This window comes from Leucopleurus acutus, assembly GCF_964270905.1.
Source record: "Leucopleurus acutus genome assembly, chromosome: X".
Taxonomy (NCBI): Eukaryota; Metazoa; Chordata; class Mammalia; order Artiodactyla; family Delphinidae; genus Leucopleurus; species Leucopleurus acutus.
This window is the reverse complement of record NC_139148.1, coordinates 117,181,849-117,198,235: the sequence shown is the minus strand read 5'-3', so window position 1 is coordinate 117,198,235 and position 16,387 is coordinate 117,181,849. Positions and strand designations below refer to the sequence as shown.

Genomic DNA, 16,387 nt, shown 5'->3' with positions numbered 1-16,387 from the left:
CCTGCATCGGCAGGTAGACTCCCAACCACTGCGCCACCAGGGAAGCCCTCTTCTTTTTTTTTTAACATCTTTATTGAAGTATAATTGCTTATCAATGGTGTGTTAGTTTCTGCTTTATAACAAAGTGAATCAGCTATACATATACATATATCCCCGTATCTCTTCCCTCTTACGTCTCCCTCCCTCCCACCCTCCCTATCCCTCCCCTCTAGGTGGTCACAAAGCACCAAGGTGATCTCCCTGTGCTATACAGCTGCTTCCCACTAGCTATCTGTTTTACATTTGGTAGTGTATATATGTACATGCCACTCTCTCACTTTGTCCCAGTTTACCCTTCCCCCTCCCCATGTCCTCAAGCCCATTCTCTAGTAGGTCTGCATCTTTATTCCTGCCCTGCCCCTAGGTTCTTCATGACCATTTTTTTTCTTTTTTTAGATTCCGTATATATGTGTTAGCATATGGTATTTGTTTTTCTCTTTCTGACTTACTTCACTCTGTATGACAGGCTCTAGGTCCATCCACCTCACTACAAATAACTCAATTTTGTTTCTCTTTATGGCTGAGTAATATTCCATTGTATATATGTGCCACATCTTCTTTATCCATTCATCCGTCGATGGACACTTAGGTTGCTTCCATGTCCTTGCTATTGTAAATAGAGCTGCAATGAACGTTTTGGTACATGACTCTTTCTGAATTATGGTTTTCTCGGGGTATATGCCCAGTAGTGGGATTGCTGGGTCGTATGGTAGTTCTATTTTTAGTTTTTTAAGGAACCTCCATACTGTTTTCCATAGAGGCTGTATCAATTTACATTCCCACCAACAGTGCAAGAGGGCTCCCTTTTCTCCACACCCTCTCCAGCATTGATTGTTTGTAGATTGTTTGATGATGGCCATTCTGACTGGTGTGAGGTGATACCTCATTGTGCTTTTGATTTGCATTTCTCTTATGATTAGTGATGTTGAGCATCCTTTCATGTGTTTGTTACTTTGCCCACTTCTAAGTTAGGTTATTAGTATCTTTACTATTGAGTTGTAGGAGTTCCTTATTTTTTTTGGAGATTAGACCCTTATAAAATATATGATTTGTAAACATTTTTTCCTTTTCATAGGTTGCCTTTTCACTTTGCTGATTGTTTCCTTTGCTGTGAAAAATCCTTTTAGTTTGATGTAGTTCCACCTGCCTATTTTTCATTTTGTTAACTGTGCTCTTGGTATCATATTCAAGAAATCATTGCCAAGACCAATGTTTGGAAGCATTTCTCCTGTTTACTTCCAGGAATTTTAGAGCTTCAGGTTTTATGTTTAAGTCTTGAATCCATTTTGAGTTGATTTTTGTGTGTGGTGTGAGGTAAGGTTCCAGTTTCTTTTTTCTTTTTTGCATGTGCATATTCAGTTTTCCCAGTACCATTTGTTGAAAACTGTTTTTTTCTCATTATATATTCTTGGCACCGTTGTCAAAGATCAATTCAACATATATACATAGATTTATTTCTAGGCTTTCTAATTTGTTCCGTTGATCTAGTGTCTTTCTTTGTGCCAACCATACTGTTTTAATTACTGTAGATTTGTAATATGTTTTGGAATAAGGAAGTGTGAAACCTCCAACTTTGTTATTTGGGGTTCATTTTGGTTCCATATGAATTCCGGGATTGTTTTTTTCTGTTTCTGTAAAAAAAAAAATGCCATTGAGGATTTATAGGGATTGCATTGAATCTGTAGATCGCTTTTGACGTCTGGACATTTTTAACAGTATAAACTCTTCTGATCTGTGAACATGGGATGTCTTTACACTTGTTTGTTCCTTCTTTAATTTTTTTCATCAATGTTTTGTAATTTTCAGTGTACAAGTCTTTGGTCTCCTTGGTTAAGTTTAGTACTAAGTATTTTATTCTTTGGATGCTATTGTATCAATAAATGAGATTTCTTTCCTTCTTTCTTTCTTTCTGTATTTTTTTGGATAGTTCATTGTTAATGTATAGAAATGCAACTGATTTCTGTATGTTAATTTTGGATCCTGCAAATTTACTGAATTCGTTTATTAGTTTTACCAGTTTTTTTGTGGAGTCTTTAGGGTTTTCTACATATAAAATCATGTCATCTGTGAACAGAGATCATTTTACTTCTTCCTTTACCGTTTGGATGCCTTTTATTTTTCTTTCTTGCCTATCTGGCTAGGACATCCAGTACTGTGTTGAATAGAAGTGACCAAAGTGGGCGTCTGTGCCTTGTTCCTGATCTTAGAGGAAAAAGTTCTGTTTTTCACCATTCAGTATGATATGCTTTTCATATATTGCCTTCTTATGTTGAGGCAATTTCCTTCTATTCTTAATTAGTTGAGCATTTTTGTTTTTATCATGAAAGGATGTTGGATTTTTGTCAGATGCTTTTTCTGCATCTGTTGAGATGATCATATGATTTTTATCTTTTGCCCTTTGAGTGTGATGTATCACATTGATTGATTTTTGTATGTCAAATCATCCTTGCATCCTAGGTGTATTTCCCACTGGTCATGGTGTATGATGCCTTCAGTGTGCTATTACATTTGGTTTGCTAGTATTTTGTTGAGGACTTTGGCATCTATATTCATCAGGATATTGGCCTATAGTTTTCTTTTCTTGTGGTGTCTTTCTCTGGCTCTTGTATCGGGGTAATGCTGGTCTCATAAAATGAGTTTGAAAGTGTTTCTATCTCTTTAATTATTTTGGAAGAGTTTGAGGAGGATTGGTGTTAATTCATTTTTTTAAAAAATATTTATTTATTTATTTTTTGGCCGTGCCACGGGGCATGTGGGATCTTAGTTCCCTGACCAGGGATCAAACCCACACCCCCTGCGGTGTAAGCGTGGAGTTTTAACCACTGGACCACCAGGGAATTCCCTAGTGTTAATTCATTTTTAAATGTTTTATAGAATTCACCAGTGAAGCCATCTGGTCCTGGGCTTTTCTTTGTTGGGAGGTTTTTTTGTTTTTTTGTTTTTAAATTAATTAATTTTTGGCTGCGTTGGGTCTTCATTGCTTTCTCTAGTTGTGGCAAGCGGAGGCTACTCTTCATTGTGTGCGTGGGCTTCTCATTGCGGTGGCTTCTCTTGTTGCAGAGCACGGGCTCTAGGCACGCAGGCATCAGTAGTTGCGGCACACAGGCTTAGTTGCTCTGCGGCATGTGGGATCTTCCGGGACCAGGGATTGAACCCATGTCCCCTGCATTGGCAGGCAGATGCTTTTTTTTTTTTTTTCGGTACGCAGACCTCTCACTGTTGTGGCCTCTCCCGTTGCGGAGCACAGGCTCTGGACGCGCCAGCTCAGCGGCCATGGTTCACGGACCCAGCCACTCTGCGGCATGTGGGATCTTCCCGGATGGGGGCACGAACCCGTGTCCCCTGCATCAGCAGGCAGACTCTCAACCGCTGCGCCACCAGGGAAGCCCCCTGGGAGTTTTTAATTGTCAAGCTAGTCCGCGCTCAGACTCTTGCAGTTCATCACAGTTTCCATTTGAGTGGTCCTACCAGTTACTGGCTCCAGTGGCTTCTCCTCAGGGAAGTTGATCTCAGTTCTAATTCTTTGTGTTTGCCTGTCTTTCTAGATTTGGGGGTGGTGGTTTTCCCTGTGATCTCAATTCTCAGTGGATCTAAGAAAAGTAATTGATTTTCAGTTTGTTCAGTGTTTTTCTTGTTGCAAGGATGGTAATGATAATTTCTAAGCTCTTTGGATGTCAGAGCTGAAACCCAATGTCCTTTTATGGGTTTTTGAATTATTTTATTTTATTTTACTTTTTTAAGCAATTTGTTTAACTTACATTTAGTAAATGTATAGGGTTGTGCAACCATCACCACAATCCAACTTAAGAACGTTTCTGTCACAGAAGATCCCTCATGCCCATTCCAGTCAATCCCTGCTCCCACCCCCATGAATTATGTTTTTAGTGTTTGCTTTGAGGCTTTCCATATATATATCTTAACTTGTCTGAATCTGCTTCATGTTTACAGTAACTTAATTCTAGTGAGATATAAAAATGTTACTCCTAGTGTACCTCTATTTCCACTTTCCTTTTTGTGCTACTGTTGTTATACACGTTATGTCTATATGTTATGAACCCAATAATACATTGCCATCATTATTATTATTATTATTTTAAATTTATTTATTCATTTATTTAATTTTTGGCTGCATTGGGTCTTTGCTGCTGCATGTGGGTTTTCTGTAGTTGCTGAGAGCAGGGGCTACTCTGTTGTGGTGCGCAGGCTTCTCATTGAGGTGGTTTCTCTTGCTGCGGAGCACAGGCTCTAGGCGCGCGGGCTTCAGTAGTTGTGGCTCGCGGGTTCAGTAGTTGTGGCTCACGGGCTTAGTTGCTCTGTGGCACGTGGGATCCTCCTGGACCAGGGCTCAAACCCATGTCCCCTGCATTGGCAGGCTGATTCACAACCACTGCACCACCAGGGAAGCCCACCATCGTTATTATTAATATAATTTTCTATTAATGAAACTGAGAGAAGAAAGGAGAGTGAGGATATATTTATAGCATTTGTTATATTAGCATTCTTATTTACTGTTTGTGTGAAGTGATGTCTCATTGTAGTTTTGATTTGCATTTCTCTAATAATTAGTGATGTTGAGCATCTTTCCATGTGCCTGTTGGCCATCTGTATGTCTTCTTCGGAGAAGTGTCTACTTAGGTCTTCTGGCCATTTTTGGATTGGGTTGTTTGTTTTTTTGATATTGAGTTGTATGAGCTGTTTGTATATTTTGGAAATTAAGCCCTTGACAGTCACATTGTTTGCAAATATTTTCTCCCAGTCTGTAGGTTGTCTTTTCATTTTTTTGATGGTTTCCTTTGCTGTGCAAAAGGTTAAAGTTTGATTAGGTCCCATTTGTTTATTTTTGCTTTTATTTCTATTGCCTTGGGAGACTGACCTAAGGAAACATTAGTACAATTTATGTCAGAGAATGTTTTGCCTATGTTCTCTTCTAGGAGTTTTATGATGTCCTATCTTACATTTAAGTCTTTAAGCCATTTTGAGTTTATTTTTCTGTAGGGTGTGAGGGAGTATTCTGACTTCATTGATTTACATGCGGCTGTCCAGCTTAACCAACACCACTTATAGAAGAGACTGTCTTCTCCATTGTATATTCTTGCCTCCTTTGTCAAAGATTAATTGACCGTAGGCCTGTGGGTTTATTTCTGGGCTCTTTATTCTAGGGGTAGTTTTTTGAGACCAGTCTTTGAAATTTGCTGGTTCTCTCTACTGACCTAGCTGGCCTCTTGTGTAGCTTGTTGTTCTTAATTAAGAGGACCAGCCTTCTCTCATTTGCTTACCACCAAAATCTTCATTGCTTTTGCAAGAGACCTTAGGCTTGAATTTCCCCACACTGTTTTTCAACTAGAACCAATTCCTTTGAGGAAAGCTCACTGTTCCTATATTGTCTGCCTCTCCCCTGGGCAAAATCTTTGAGCCACTGCTCTGGGTGCTGGGCAGGGCAGTAGCCTCTGTTCTTCTCTGTTTACCTTTCCCAGCACAGAACCTCTACCCTGCAAGCGAGCTGGGGTGAGGGTAATTTGGTGCCAGTATTTTCAGCCTGCGTCCTCCCTCTCCGTCCAACCTCTCAGCCACACTCACTAGGCATTCAGCATCTTCAACTCAGAGCTGAAGCAGTTGAGATACGCTAGTGAGATATTGTGTCCTTGGGTTGGGAGTTGAGGGCAGAGGGAGCCCTCTCTTGTCCACACTTGCCTGGAGTGGCTTCTGGCAAACTGAGCCAGGAGGAGGGAGGAGGGAGAGAGGGAGAGAGCAGGTCATGGCTCAAATACCAAGCTCTCCCTGTTCTTACTGAGTTTTAGAATATTTTCTTGAATAAATGTTTTCTTCATTTACCAGATGTCATTGGAACACTTTCTAGAGATTTTAAATGGTTGTTTTTAAAGGTTCCACTAGCTCTGCTTGTTTCCCCGGGGGATGGGTCCACATAGCATCTCATGCCACCATCCCCTTCATGCCTCTCCTTGATGTCAGCCTAAAAACTTTTTCCCACTTTTATATTGTCTCAGTTTACAGTTCTGCCACTTAGAAGCTGTGTTACCCAGGGGGATTCACTTAATCTTTAAGCCTTAGTTTCCTCACTTGCAAAATGAGGATAAAATCACCTACCTTGCAGGGCTGGTGTGAGGATTCAATGCAATAATGTATACCAAGTACCCGGCATATAGCACAAGGTACTTGCTGCCACCTCCCATGTCTGCTTTATTCGTCTTCTACCAGCTTCTCGTTGTTTTTTAGAAAAAAATGCAATATTTCAAGCATACGAAGAACAGAGATAAAATAAAGTACACCCACGTACCCACCATTCAGCTTAAGAATCAAATTGTAGCTGCAATTGGAGTCCTGTGTATACTTTCCAATATTTCCTGCTCCTCCCTCCCTCCCCTGAGGGAACCTCAGTCCTGAATTGGTTTTTATTATTTCCAGGAATGTTTTCATACTTCACTACTTATCTTCAATAAAGAAAAATATGGTTCAGAGGCATTTTTCCTGTGATGGCTACGTAAACATCCTGTGTGGATAAGGGTAAATTTCGTAATGCCAATGAAAAGAGATCCCATCATGTTAGCTTGCCATTTATATGAGCACGTATTCTTTTTCTTCTGATCTGAGAACAGCAATTCTAGATAAATACCAGAAAGAAAGGATGTACCTCAGATGGCAGACTTGTAGTGTTTAGAGAATTTTCTGTTGTAATTCTGTGTACTAAAATACTACTGACTCTGCATTCACCCATGTTAGGAGTTTAAAGTATAAACAACAGTAGAGATTCCTTCAAACATTATGATTTAAAGTTTGTTGCACAGTTAATTGAAAGAGTCTCAACTTTGGGGGGAAATTATTATACCCTGTTTGCTTGATTTTGGTTAGTGATTTTTTTAAATTGAAGTATAGTTATTTACAATGTTTCAGGTGTACAGCAAAGTGATTCAGTGTACATATATCTATGTATAGTTATAGATATAGATTCTTTTTCAGATTCTTTTCCATTATAAGTTATTACAAGGTATTGAATATAGTTCCCTGTGCTATATAGTAGGTCCTTGTTGTTTATCCATTTTATATATGATTAGTGATTTTTTTGGAGAATTTTATAATATCCCTTGAAATGATGGAAGACTCACTGGAGTCCCATAGAACTGAATTTTTACCTTAGTAGTTTATTTACATGTAAGGAATGAAAATTAAATTAAAATACTTGGGGTTATCCTCAGAGGTGCTTCTAATATAATCTCAGCTATTTTCTAGGCATCTTGTCGTAATTTATGCTGACATACTAGAGGCAAAGCATACTTGAGTGAAATTCTCAGAAAATTCAGATTAAAATCCTGTTTTATATGAAGGTTTCAGCTGAAATAGGGACATTGGTGGATTTCTGCTAAAGCTGTAGACGCTTAGAGGCGGGAAAATCTCTGAGTCAGAGCAAGCCAGTTAGGTGAACTTCTTCATTTCGGCCGGCAGGTAGCAGTATCATACTAGAAATGCTTGTGACGATTGACAGTGAGACCAGACGCAGCCTGAAAATTGTATGACTGTGAGTTGGTGCCTTGTGAAAAGTGCAGTGATGCATTATCTGAATTTGGAGATATAAGCAGACCCCAATCTTGATATGTTTGTTCCCCATATTTACATATATTTGAATGACTGCCCCAGTCTTTTGCTCGGCCCTGGGTGAGGTCTTTTGGGATTTCCCCTCTCTCTCCCCTTCTGGCTTGCTTTTGTGGCTCTTATTTCTTCCTGGGAGAAACTTCACCCTTACAAAAATACCCACTTCTCTCCCGTGCTTCGTTGTGGCATCCATCCTTTTCACAAGGGAGAGGAACCCGGCGGCGTGAAAAGACAGAGCGGGGAGAGGAGGAGAGAGTTAGCACCGAGGCAGATCTGGACCTCACTTCCGGCTCTATTGCGGCGACTACCACAAACACCACGTGTTCTTTTCCTCTTGTTAGTTTTATTCACTCTCTGTTTACCACTGTTGTCAGCAATGAAGACTTTGAGAAAAACTCAGAGCTGTGTACTTGCTTCCGGGACGAAGCACATAGGAAAAATTCTGAGGCTAGATTCTGTTCTGTCTTTGAGGAACCAGGGAAGGGAGCAGCAAGTGAGACTGACCACAAACAAAAAGTGGTGGGGAGGAAGCAGGCAGCCTAGTCTCTGGGACTGGATCAGTGAAAAAAAGGGCTAAGTGAGATCCACCCAACCCAGTGTGAGCGGCATCCCGGGGATTTTCCACTGGCCACGCCCAGCCTCCCAGTTCCTCGTGCCTCACCTCCCCATTCCAGACCACGGTGATTCCCATGAAAGGCTGGTGGCGAGAGAGTGAGGCGAAAAGGGGAAAATCTGGTCCTTTTCTAGCTGCTCTAGTTAGAGTTACCATCGTTCAAAGTGGAAATCTATGCAAAGATTCTACAGAAACACTGTTATATGAGATGGTTAAGCCCTGTAGTGTTATTATAATGTATGACACTTTTCTTCAGTTTTCCAGCCCAACCTAGAATATACCAGAGCCCCATCCACCATGCATTCTCTAAGGGTATGTTGAGTTTCAAACAACATTCATACATTGAAAACTGCTTCTGTGGTATCACATCACATACACAGAACCTGTTAAACTTGAAAAGCACTTCAAGCAGGCTGTATAAAACATAAAAGCTGCATTTGAAAGACAGATTGTGTTTTGGTATACTGACATATATTTGCATGTTATATTTGTGTATGATATTAATTTGTGCATTAAATTTATTTGGCTAAGTAAAATGTGTCTTTGAGGATCTATTTATCATAATGGGCAGTGGCTTTATAAGGCAGTTTTGTTCTTTTGTTGCACTAGTCTAATGTTGCTTTTTCCCTAATAGCCAGTGTTTTATTCTGAGATAGTGATCTCACGTTATACTGAAAAAAATTTTTTAAATTCTTTTGTAATATTTAACAAGCCTAGAAGTTAGAATGCTGCATGGAAAGTAATAAAGTACACGTTAGCATTTGCTTTTAATTGCTGTAACCCTTGTATCAATCAGAGTAGAACGTTGAGGATGCAGGTAGTTATTTACTCATGGAAAGGAAAAAATAAGACTTGTTTACCAAATTGAAAAGAAATTAGGAAAGTGATTTTCTCAAAATTACATACTCAAATGCTCTCTCCAACTTCGAGTTATTTTCCTAATTATATTTTATACGTGATGATCATTTTTTAGTCTAAGCCAAATCTGACCCACAGGCAGGTTAACCTGTGTTTCCCTAGTCGCTTGCATTAAGCACTATTTCTTTTTAAAAAATTTTTATTGAAATCTACTTGATTTACAATGTGTTAGTTTCAGGTATACAGCAAAGTAATTCAGTTATACATATATATATTCTTTTTCATATTCTTTTCCATTATGATTTATTACAGGATATTGAATATAGTTCCCTGTGCTATATAGTAGGACCTTGTTGTTTATCTGTTTTATATATAGTAGTGTGTATCTGTTAATCCCAAACTCTTAATTTATCCCTTCCCCACCCCCTTTCCCCTTTGGTAACCATAAGTTTGTTTTCTATGTCTGTGAGTCTGTTTCTGTTTTGTAAATAAGTTCATTTCTATCATATTTCAGATTCCACATATAAGTGATATCATATGATATTTGTCTTTCTCTGTCTGACTTACTTCACTTAGTATGATAATCTCTAGGTCCAAAACACTATTTCTTCTAGAAGTTCTCCCTGCATTATTCAAGTCAGCTCAGCTCCCACCCTCCTTTTTTTCATGGTTTAGACCTCAGAGATGGTCCATGCCACTGCTGTGTTCCACATCAAGCATCAGACAGTAGTGATTTCCAACAGACCTGGGTATGAACCTTAACGTAGCTATTTACTTGCTTTCACTCACCCTTTCTGAGTCTCATGTTTCTCGTCTGTAAAATGAAGATAACACCTGTGTTGAAACGTTGTTGTGAATATTAAACAAGAACAAATGTATGCAGAGATCTTAGCATGAAAGATTTTAGTCTTATAAACCCCAATATTTAAGGTTCACAATTTTAGTAGGAAGTAGGTTTTATCTCTGCTTTACAAATGAGTCAGCTGAGGTTGGTAACTGATCAGGGTCACTGAATCTGTTTTACGATTTCAAGTCCAGGGCACTTCCCTCCCCTTGGCTGCTTCTGGAGCAAGACTGCAAAAACTGATAAAACAGGTAGGCTTGATGGTTAGATGTGACCACTCAGATGAGATCTATCTTCCGTGACATCCCTGTGATTCTGCGTGACTCAAGGTTGCTGTGTAACAGCTGAAACGATGTCTTTTTCTCTCCTGCTCGCAAAAGCCAAGAAGAGGGAGAGTATCTATAATAGGGGTAACCTGCAACCCACCACATCCCCCAGACCCCCTAGTAGGTTTTCACTGATAGCAAGTTTCTTTGAACACAACACAACTTTTTGCAACATGCCACAGTTGGGAACCGCTGTCGAAGATGTGTTCTAGGAGAATAAGTAGATCATTTGGTAGTAGAGGGTTCCTCTTGGAGAGGGATGAGAAGATTGGTGGGGCCAGTGGGAATCCAAAAAGTTAAGACTTGATCTTGCAGGCAATTGGAGGTTCCTGAGTAGGAAAGCAACAGGAGTTAAGTGGTGGTTTGCAGGGTGCTTCACAAGCCGGAAATCCTGGAAGCTGGGGGCTCCATTGGACTATTGCAGTGAACTAGACCGGAGAGATGAAGGCCTGAGCTGAGTCAGTGGCAGTGGGAATGGAAAGGAATAAACAGGCACAAGAAGGTTTGTGACGGATTAGATACGCGTGGGTGAGCAAGGAGGGAGAGGGGTCAAGAGATAAGGCAGGCTTCCTTCTTTAATTCTATGTTGCAGAGATATAAACTAAAATGATCTTGCAGCCCCAGGACTCAGTATCCTATTGGTGGAAAGGAGACAGTCCAGAGGGTGCTGAAGGGCAGAGAAAACCCAGGCTTAGACTTAGACATTTGCACAACATGGTTCCTAAGATATTAATACAGTCTTTTTTTTTTTTTTTTTTTTTGGGCCACACCTCGCGGCTTGTGAGATCTTAGTTCCCCTACCAGGGATTGAACCCGGGCCCACGGCAGTGAGAGTGCAGAGTCCCAACCACTGGCCCACCAGGGAATTCCCTACAGTCTTTTCTTTTTTTTTAAAGCCGAGTTATTTGGGTAGGCTGCTGCACTGTTTTCAGATCCTAGGCTGTGATTAGACATGCAAACATGCTGCTATCTGGATTTAGGACTTGAGTCTCGCACATTGCAAGTGGGTGTCCCAGTGATAGGGAGCAGCCGGTGATAGGGAGCTCTTGGTGAGTTACTGCCCTTGGCATCTCATCAGCCAATAACTAGAATGTTTGCAGTGACTAAGAAAAGATTTTTTCAAACCTGATGTTGAGGTCGTATGATAGATTGTATGCCCCATGCCTCTGGGTGCAGGCTTCTTAAGGGCAGGGGTTTTGGTTTTCTTCACGGCTGTATTCCCAACAGAGAACAGAGCCTGTCACTTAGTAGGTGCTCAATAAATAAGTGTTGGATGAGAAAATAAAGCCAGGGATCATAAGTGCCTGGTTCACCGCTGTAGCCCAGTGCTGTGCGCCATGCTGATTGAATTGAGTTGAAGTGCGTTGGACAGCATTTGTGCTGGTGATCCAAAATTTATTTGGTTTTCTATGCTGTGAAATACAGGAAAATCATGTTCAGTTGGTAACTCTTTACATGGAATATTAAGCAGTAACAAAACTATATTCGTTCTTTTGCCAGTGATGATCTGGAACGATTTATGGAAAATCAAGGTGCATCTAGCCCAGGTATCCTCATTTTAACAACAAGTCTCAGCAAACCTTTCATGCGACTGGAAAAGTATGTTACTCTCTTGCAAGAGTTGGAACGGCATATGGAGGTAAGGGAAGGCGAGCTATTTTAAGCTCCTGTACAAAGGATGAGCCTCTGCTGTGGAGGAAGCAGCCAGTGCCGCCTCCAAACTAGCCTTACTGAGGAGTTCAGAAAAAACCTGGGTTTCAAAATTTACTTGATCCAGTCTTCCCTCCTCCCGGGCTTTTAGTTTTCCTCTTTATGCAGCAAAATAAGAATGGGACATTCTTTTTTTTTTTCCCCCCCTGAAGATTTTTTTTTACTTATTTTTACTTATTTTTTCCAGCTTTATTGAGGTATGATTGGCCAATAAAAATTGTATATATTTAGGTTGTACAACGTGATTTTTAAAAGGTGTACAATGTGATGATTTAATATACACATACATTGTAAAATCATGACCACAATCACGTTAATTAACACATCCATCACCTCACATACCTACCTTTTTTTTTAGTGAGAACTTTCAAGATCTTTTCTTTTCTTTTCTTTTTTTTCAGCAACTTTGAAGTATACAGTACAGTATTATCGACTATAGTCACCATGCTGTACATTAGATCCCCAGGACTTATTCATCTAATAACTGAAAGATACCCATACTTTACTATTAAATATTCATGATCATTCTCCCTCCCCTGTCTTCTCCCAGCCCCGGTCCTGTTGCTTCCTCAAGTCTCTGCTCACTGGTTGACTTAGGTTTGCTTCTGCCCTCTCATCTGTAGATGGTGGTTCTACAGAGAAATCTTCCACCAAGAAACCTTCTGTTGCTCTGATATGTGAACCAGCTTTCTTGTGGGAGCTAAAACAAAGCAGAACAGCGTCAGGAAATGTACAGAACATTTTTCATTATAGACAGGAATGTTTATCCCTAGAGCACTGTGGTCATTCAGCTTCATGACTCTGCATTACAATGGAAGATTCTGGTATTTCTTTAAAGATGAATAAAGGGGTCCAGTCTCAGTTTCTCTGTTTACGCAGCCATACATCTCCATCAAAGCCCCCTCACATTTTTTGTTTAAAAATGCACAGTTTACTTGCAACAGCTGTAGCATAGCTATCACCTTTTCTAAATATTCAGGTTTGCACTGAGGCCTGAGGATTGAATATTTTTGCCTCAAGAGCCCAAACCCTCTTTATTAGAAGCCCGTCAGCAGGGGTAGCTTCTCGAGCCGCTCTTGTGTGATGGAGCATGGGGGATGGGGATGGGTGAGGAGGGCCCGAGGGGGGGAGCTGCGTTTACCCTACTTGTTCTTCCTGTGTCTGGGGAAAGGTTTTGAGGTTTGAAAGGGTTTGATTATCTTTAAAGAGAAAGGTTGCAGGAAGGTGTTGACCTCTGGATGGCTTTCCAAAAGCTAAACCTGTTCACCGAACCGTTTGTGGTTTGCCCCTCCTTGTTTATCACAAAAATCCAGAAACGCGTGGCCCCAGTTTCTGGAACTGCTCAGTGCTGAAGTGCAAACAGACACTTCATTTGAGGAAATAAAATCCCAGGTGCTCCCACTGCCTGCATCCTCTGTCTTGGCCCTGCTTGTCTCAGAGCCCGTTTCCTCTCCTCCTCCGCGTGCCGGTGGTCACCTGCCTTTGGCTGCCTTTCATTTCCCACCATCAGATAATACGTATCCTGAGTACAGGTTCACCATCTGGTGAGACACTTTATCCAGCTTTCTGATCATTGAGTATGGCTGCTGGCTCATGGCAGAGTAGAACTTGAACTTCTCAACGATCAGCCGATTTGCAGAAGGATACATTTATAAAGGAGTACAACCTTTCTTTTCAGAAGCAGTGCTGCTCTTGGCTTGGGTCAGACCCTTAGTCCACTCAGCTCTGTATTTTATCACCCAAAGCTGATCAAACAGCAGATTTCGTCTTCCTTTTACTGCAGCTGAATTCCAGAGGTTAGCTGGACATCTCCCGCAAGGAGCCCTACTTTCCCTTCATAAACAGTTATGCAGATGTGGATCCCTCAAAGCCATTTTGAACCTGTCCACTTTTCAGGGTTGTGAGTACCGTGGAATTGCAGACCAAATATAATCAGCTTGCTTAAGAAGGAGCACATGGTATGAGACCTGGAATTTTTTCCCGTCTGCCATGTTGAGTCTGCTGAAAGAAGATGGAGGCGGTGTAGGAAATGAGATTGGATTGAGTTCTCTCTAACCACCACTCTGTTTCTACAATTCCCTACCTCTTGTCATTTACTAACAACATGACCTAATGATGCCCCCCCACATAATTATTATTTATTATCCACGGTATAACAGCAAAAAGGCAAATGGGAACTCTTGCCTCGGTAACTGTACCTAGTATGTTGTTACCAAATATATAATGTGTTCCCAGCCATCTTAATTTCTTCATCACCTAATCATTAGAGGTGCTGAGATTCCAAATGCTGTTTTATTTTTTAATCTTCAAGTTAGCATACGGTAAAACTGACTTTTTTCTTTTGGGGTACAGGTCTATGACTTTTAACATGTGTATAGATTCGAGTTATCACCACTACTGTCTTGATACAGAACAATTCCATCATCCCTCAAAATGTCTTCTTTGGATCCCTTTGCAGCCACACCCTCCTCCCACCCCTAAGCCCTGCAATCACTGCTCTGTTCTCCTTTAATATTGTTTTAAAATGTATTCCTTTAATAGGACACGCATCCCGATCACCAGGATATTCTGAAAGCCATCATAGCATTCAAAACTCTCATGGTAGGTGATGCTCTAAAATTATAACTCTCCATTTTGTATGCTTTGTTCCTAAAAGAGTGACTTGTGTGTAATGTTTCTTTCCTTCTGCAAAGGTCTCTAGAGTGGAAACAATAAGCTCTAGTGACCGTATCGCAGTGATTGTTTCATTTACTGTTGTCTTCCAAACATCATGCTTACCTGTGAAAGGTTGCCAGGCTGAGGGTGTAAAGCACTCATTTGAAGTCTCTGCCACATTAAGCATGGCTGTGCAGGTGGGGGGTTTCCTTTTGTCTCTTTGTCTTTACCCCGGTGTTACTCACCTTATGTCTGTGCAACTCGTCCTTCACTGATCGGCATCAATACCGGATTCATCTACTTATGCCGAAGGGTGTGAGTCTATTCTTTGCATATGAAAAAGAAATCCTTCATCAAATCTAAAAGGAAAAAGAAACCCAACTAAAATACAATTGCTGTATATAGAGTGCTATCAAAGTTACCTTTTATCTTGAATCTCGAGCACAATGGCTTAGTGTCCTCTTGAACCCACTGAGGTAAAACTGCTTGGTGGCATTTTAGGGGGAGAGAAAAGGTTATTTGGGGTGATTGATGAAGTTGAGCTTAATTTTAGACATTTCTGTAGTACTCCAAGTGATGGGGATCAACGTTTAGTTATTGATTCCTGCTGTAAGGTTGTGGTGCAACATTCACCATCACCTCGTTTTTATTGCTGTCAAAAGATCTGTACCTGACGTGTCCACAGTTAAACAGCAAGTTGAAGACCAGAGTGTAAGGTATCAGGTTAAAATTGCTGTTGTAGGTAAAAAATGGTGGAATATTGGCAGTTTGACATGGTTCAACCTAATGGAACAGCCCACTGAAACCCATGGCATTTATAATTATTTGTATCCCTTCTCTTTTTTCCTATGTAAATTGAGTATAAAATGTCTCATTTGAAAAATGATATTTCATTCTAATCATTTTACATGTTGTAAAACTTGCTTTGATGGTTATAGTATACTTATTCCCATTCTAGGCCTCAAAAATATGTGTACAATGAATTTATTTCCTCAAGTTTCCATTTACCTGAAAGGGGCAGCAGAGATTTTATAGAAAACATGCCCCAAAACACTATGATAGTCATTTGGAAACAGGAACATAACTAACCATATGCTTATTTTCATACTCAATTTGGAGTGAATACTGTTAAATTATTTTAAGATAACTTCACATTTTCTGAAGCAGTGAGATATATATGTATATAGTATATACTCTGTACAAATATATAGTAGTCATACCCAACGTGTTATTTCTTGGCTTGTATTTTCAGTTTGTATTTGTGAAATTCAGTTGTATCTCTTTTTCCAATCCTTTTAGGGATAAAAATTAGCTTAGTACTTTTTCATAGCAATCTACTACTGGTCCCAAAACAAAGTATAGGGCAGTGCCTATGTTTCATTATAAGATCAGTTTGATTCACTGCGGCAGAAGGAGTTTAATTTTCTTTTTCGATAACTCTTGGAGTCATTTTGTAAAGTAAGATGTCACTTGGTTGGAAACTGAGTTAGAAAACTAAAATTGCTTTGTAACAAAGCACGATTTAGGCAAAGGTAGGCAAGATGGAGAGGAGCTGGAGCGAGCAGAGACACCGAGCAGCAGATCTGAACCTACTGGTCCTGTTCGATGTGATTCTGCTGCTTGTCTTCCCTTGCTCCTTGTGGGGAGGGAGAGGCAACCCCCTTCCTTCTACCACTTTATCTTGATGTTTTGCAAAATGAGAAATGGCTCTCCCTTACAAAATGTTTAGGGGCTGAA

The 16,387-nt window shown here is 40.3% G+C and overlaps 1 protein-coding gene across 4 annotated transcripts in view; it reads left to right on the top strand.

Annotated features, from left to right (window-relative positions):
* The window catches only part of ARHGEF6 (Rac/Cdc42 guanine nucleotide exchange factor 6), a gene marked incomplete at its 5' end in the record, with an annotated part of 119,064 nt that overhangs the window by 83,049 nt on the left and 19,628 nt on the right, over positions 1 to 16,387 (top strand). For all 4 annotated transcript variants that reach the window (XM_082865278.1, XM_082865277.1, XM_082865280.1 and 1 more), the window contains 2 exons: positions 11,786 to 11,924; positions 14,537 to 14,596. In XM_082865278.1, coding sequence (XP_082721404.1) covers positions 11,786 to 11,924; positions 14,537 to 14,596 — 199 coding nt within the window. The remainder of the gene's footprint in view (positions 1 to 11,785; positions 11,925 to 14,536; positions 14,597 to 16,387) is intronic.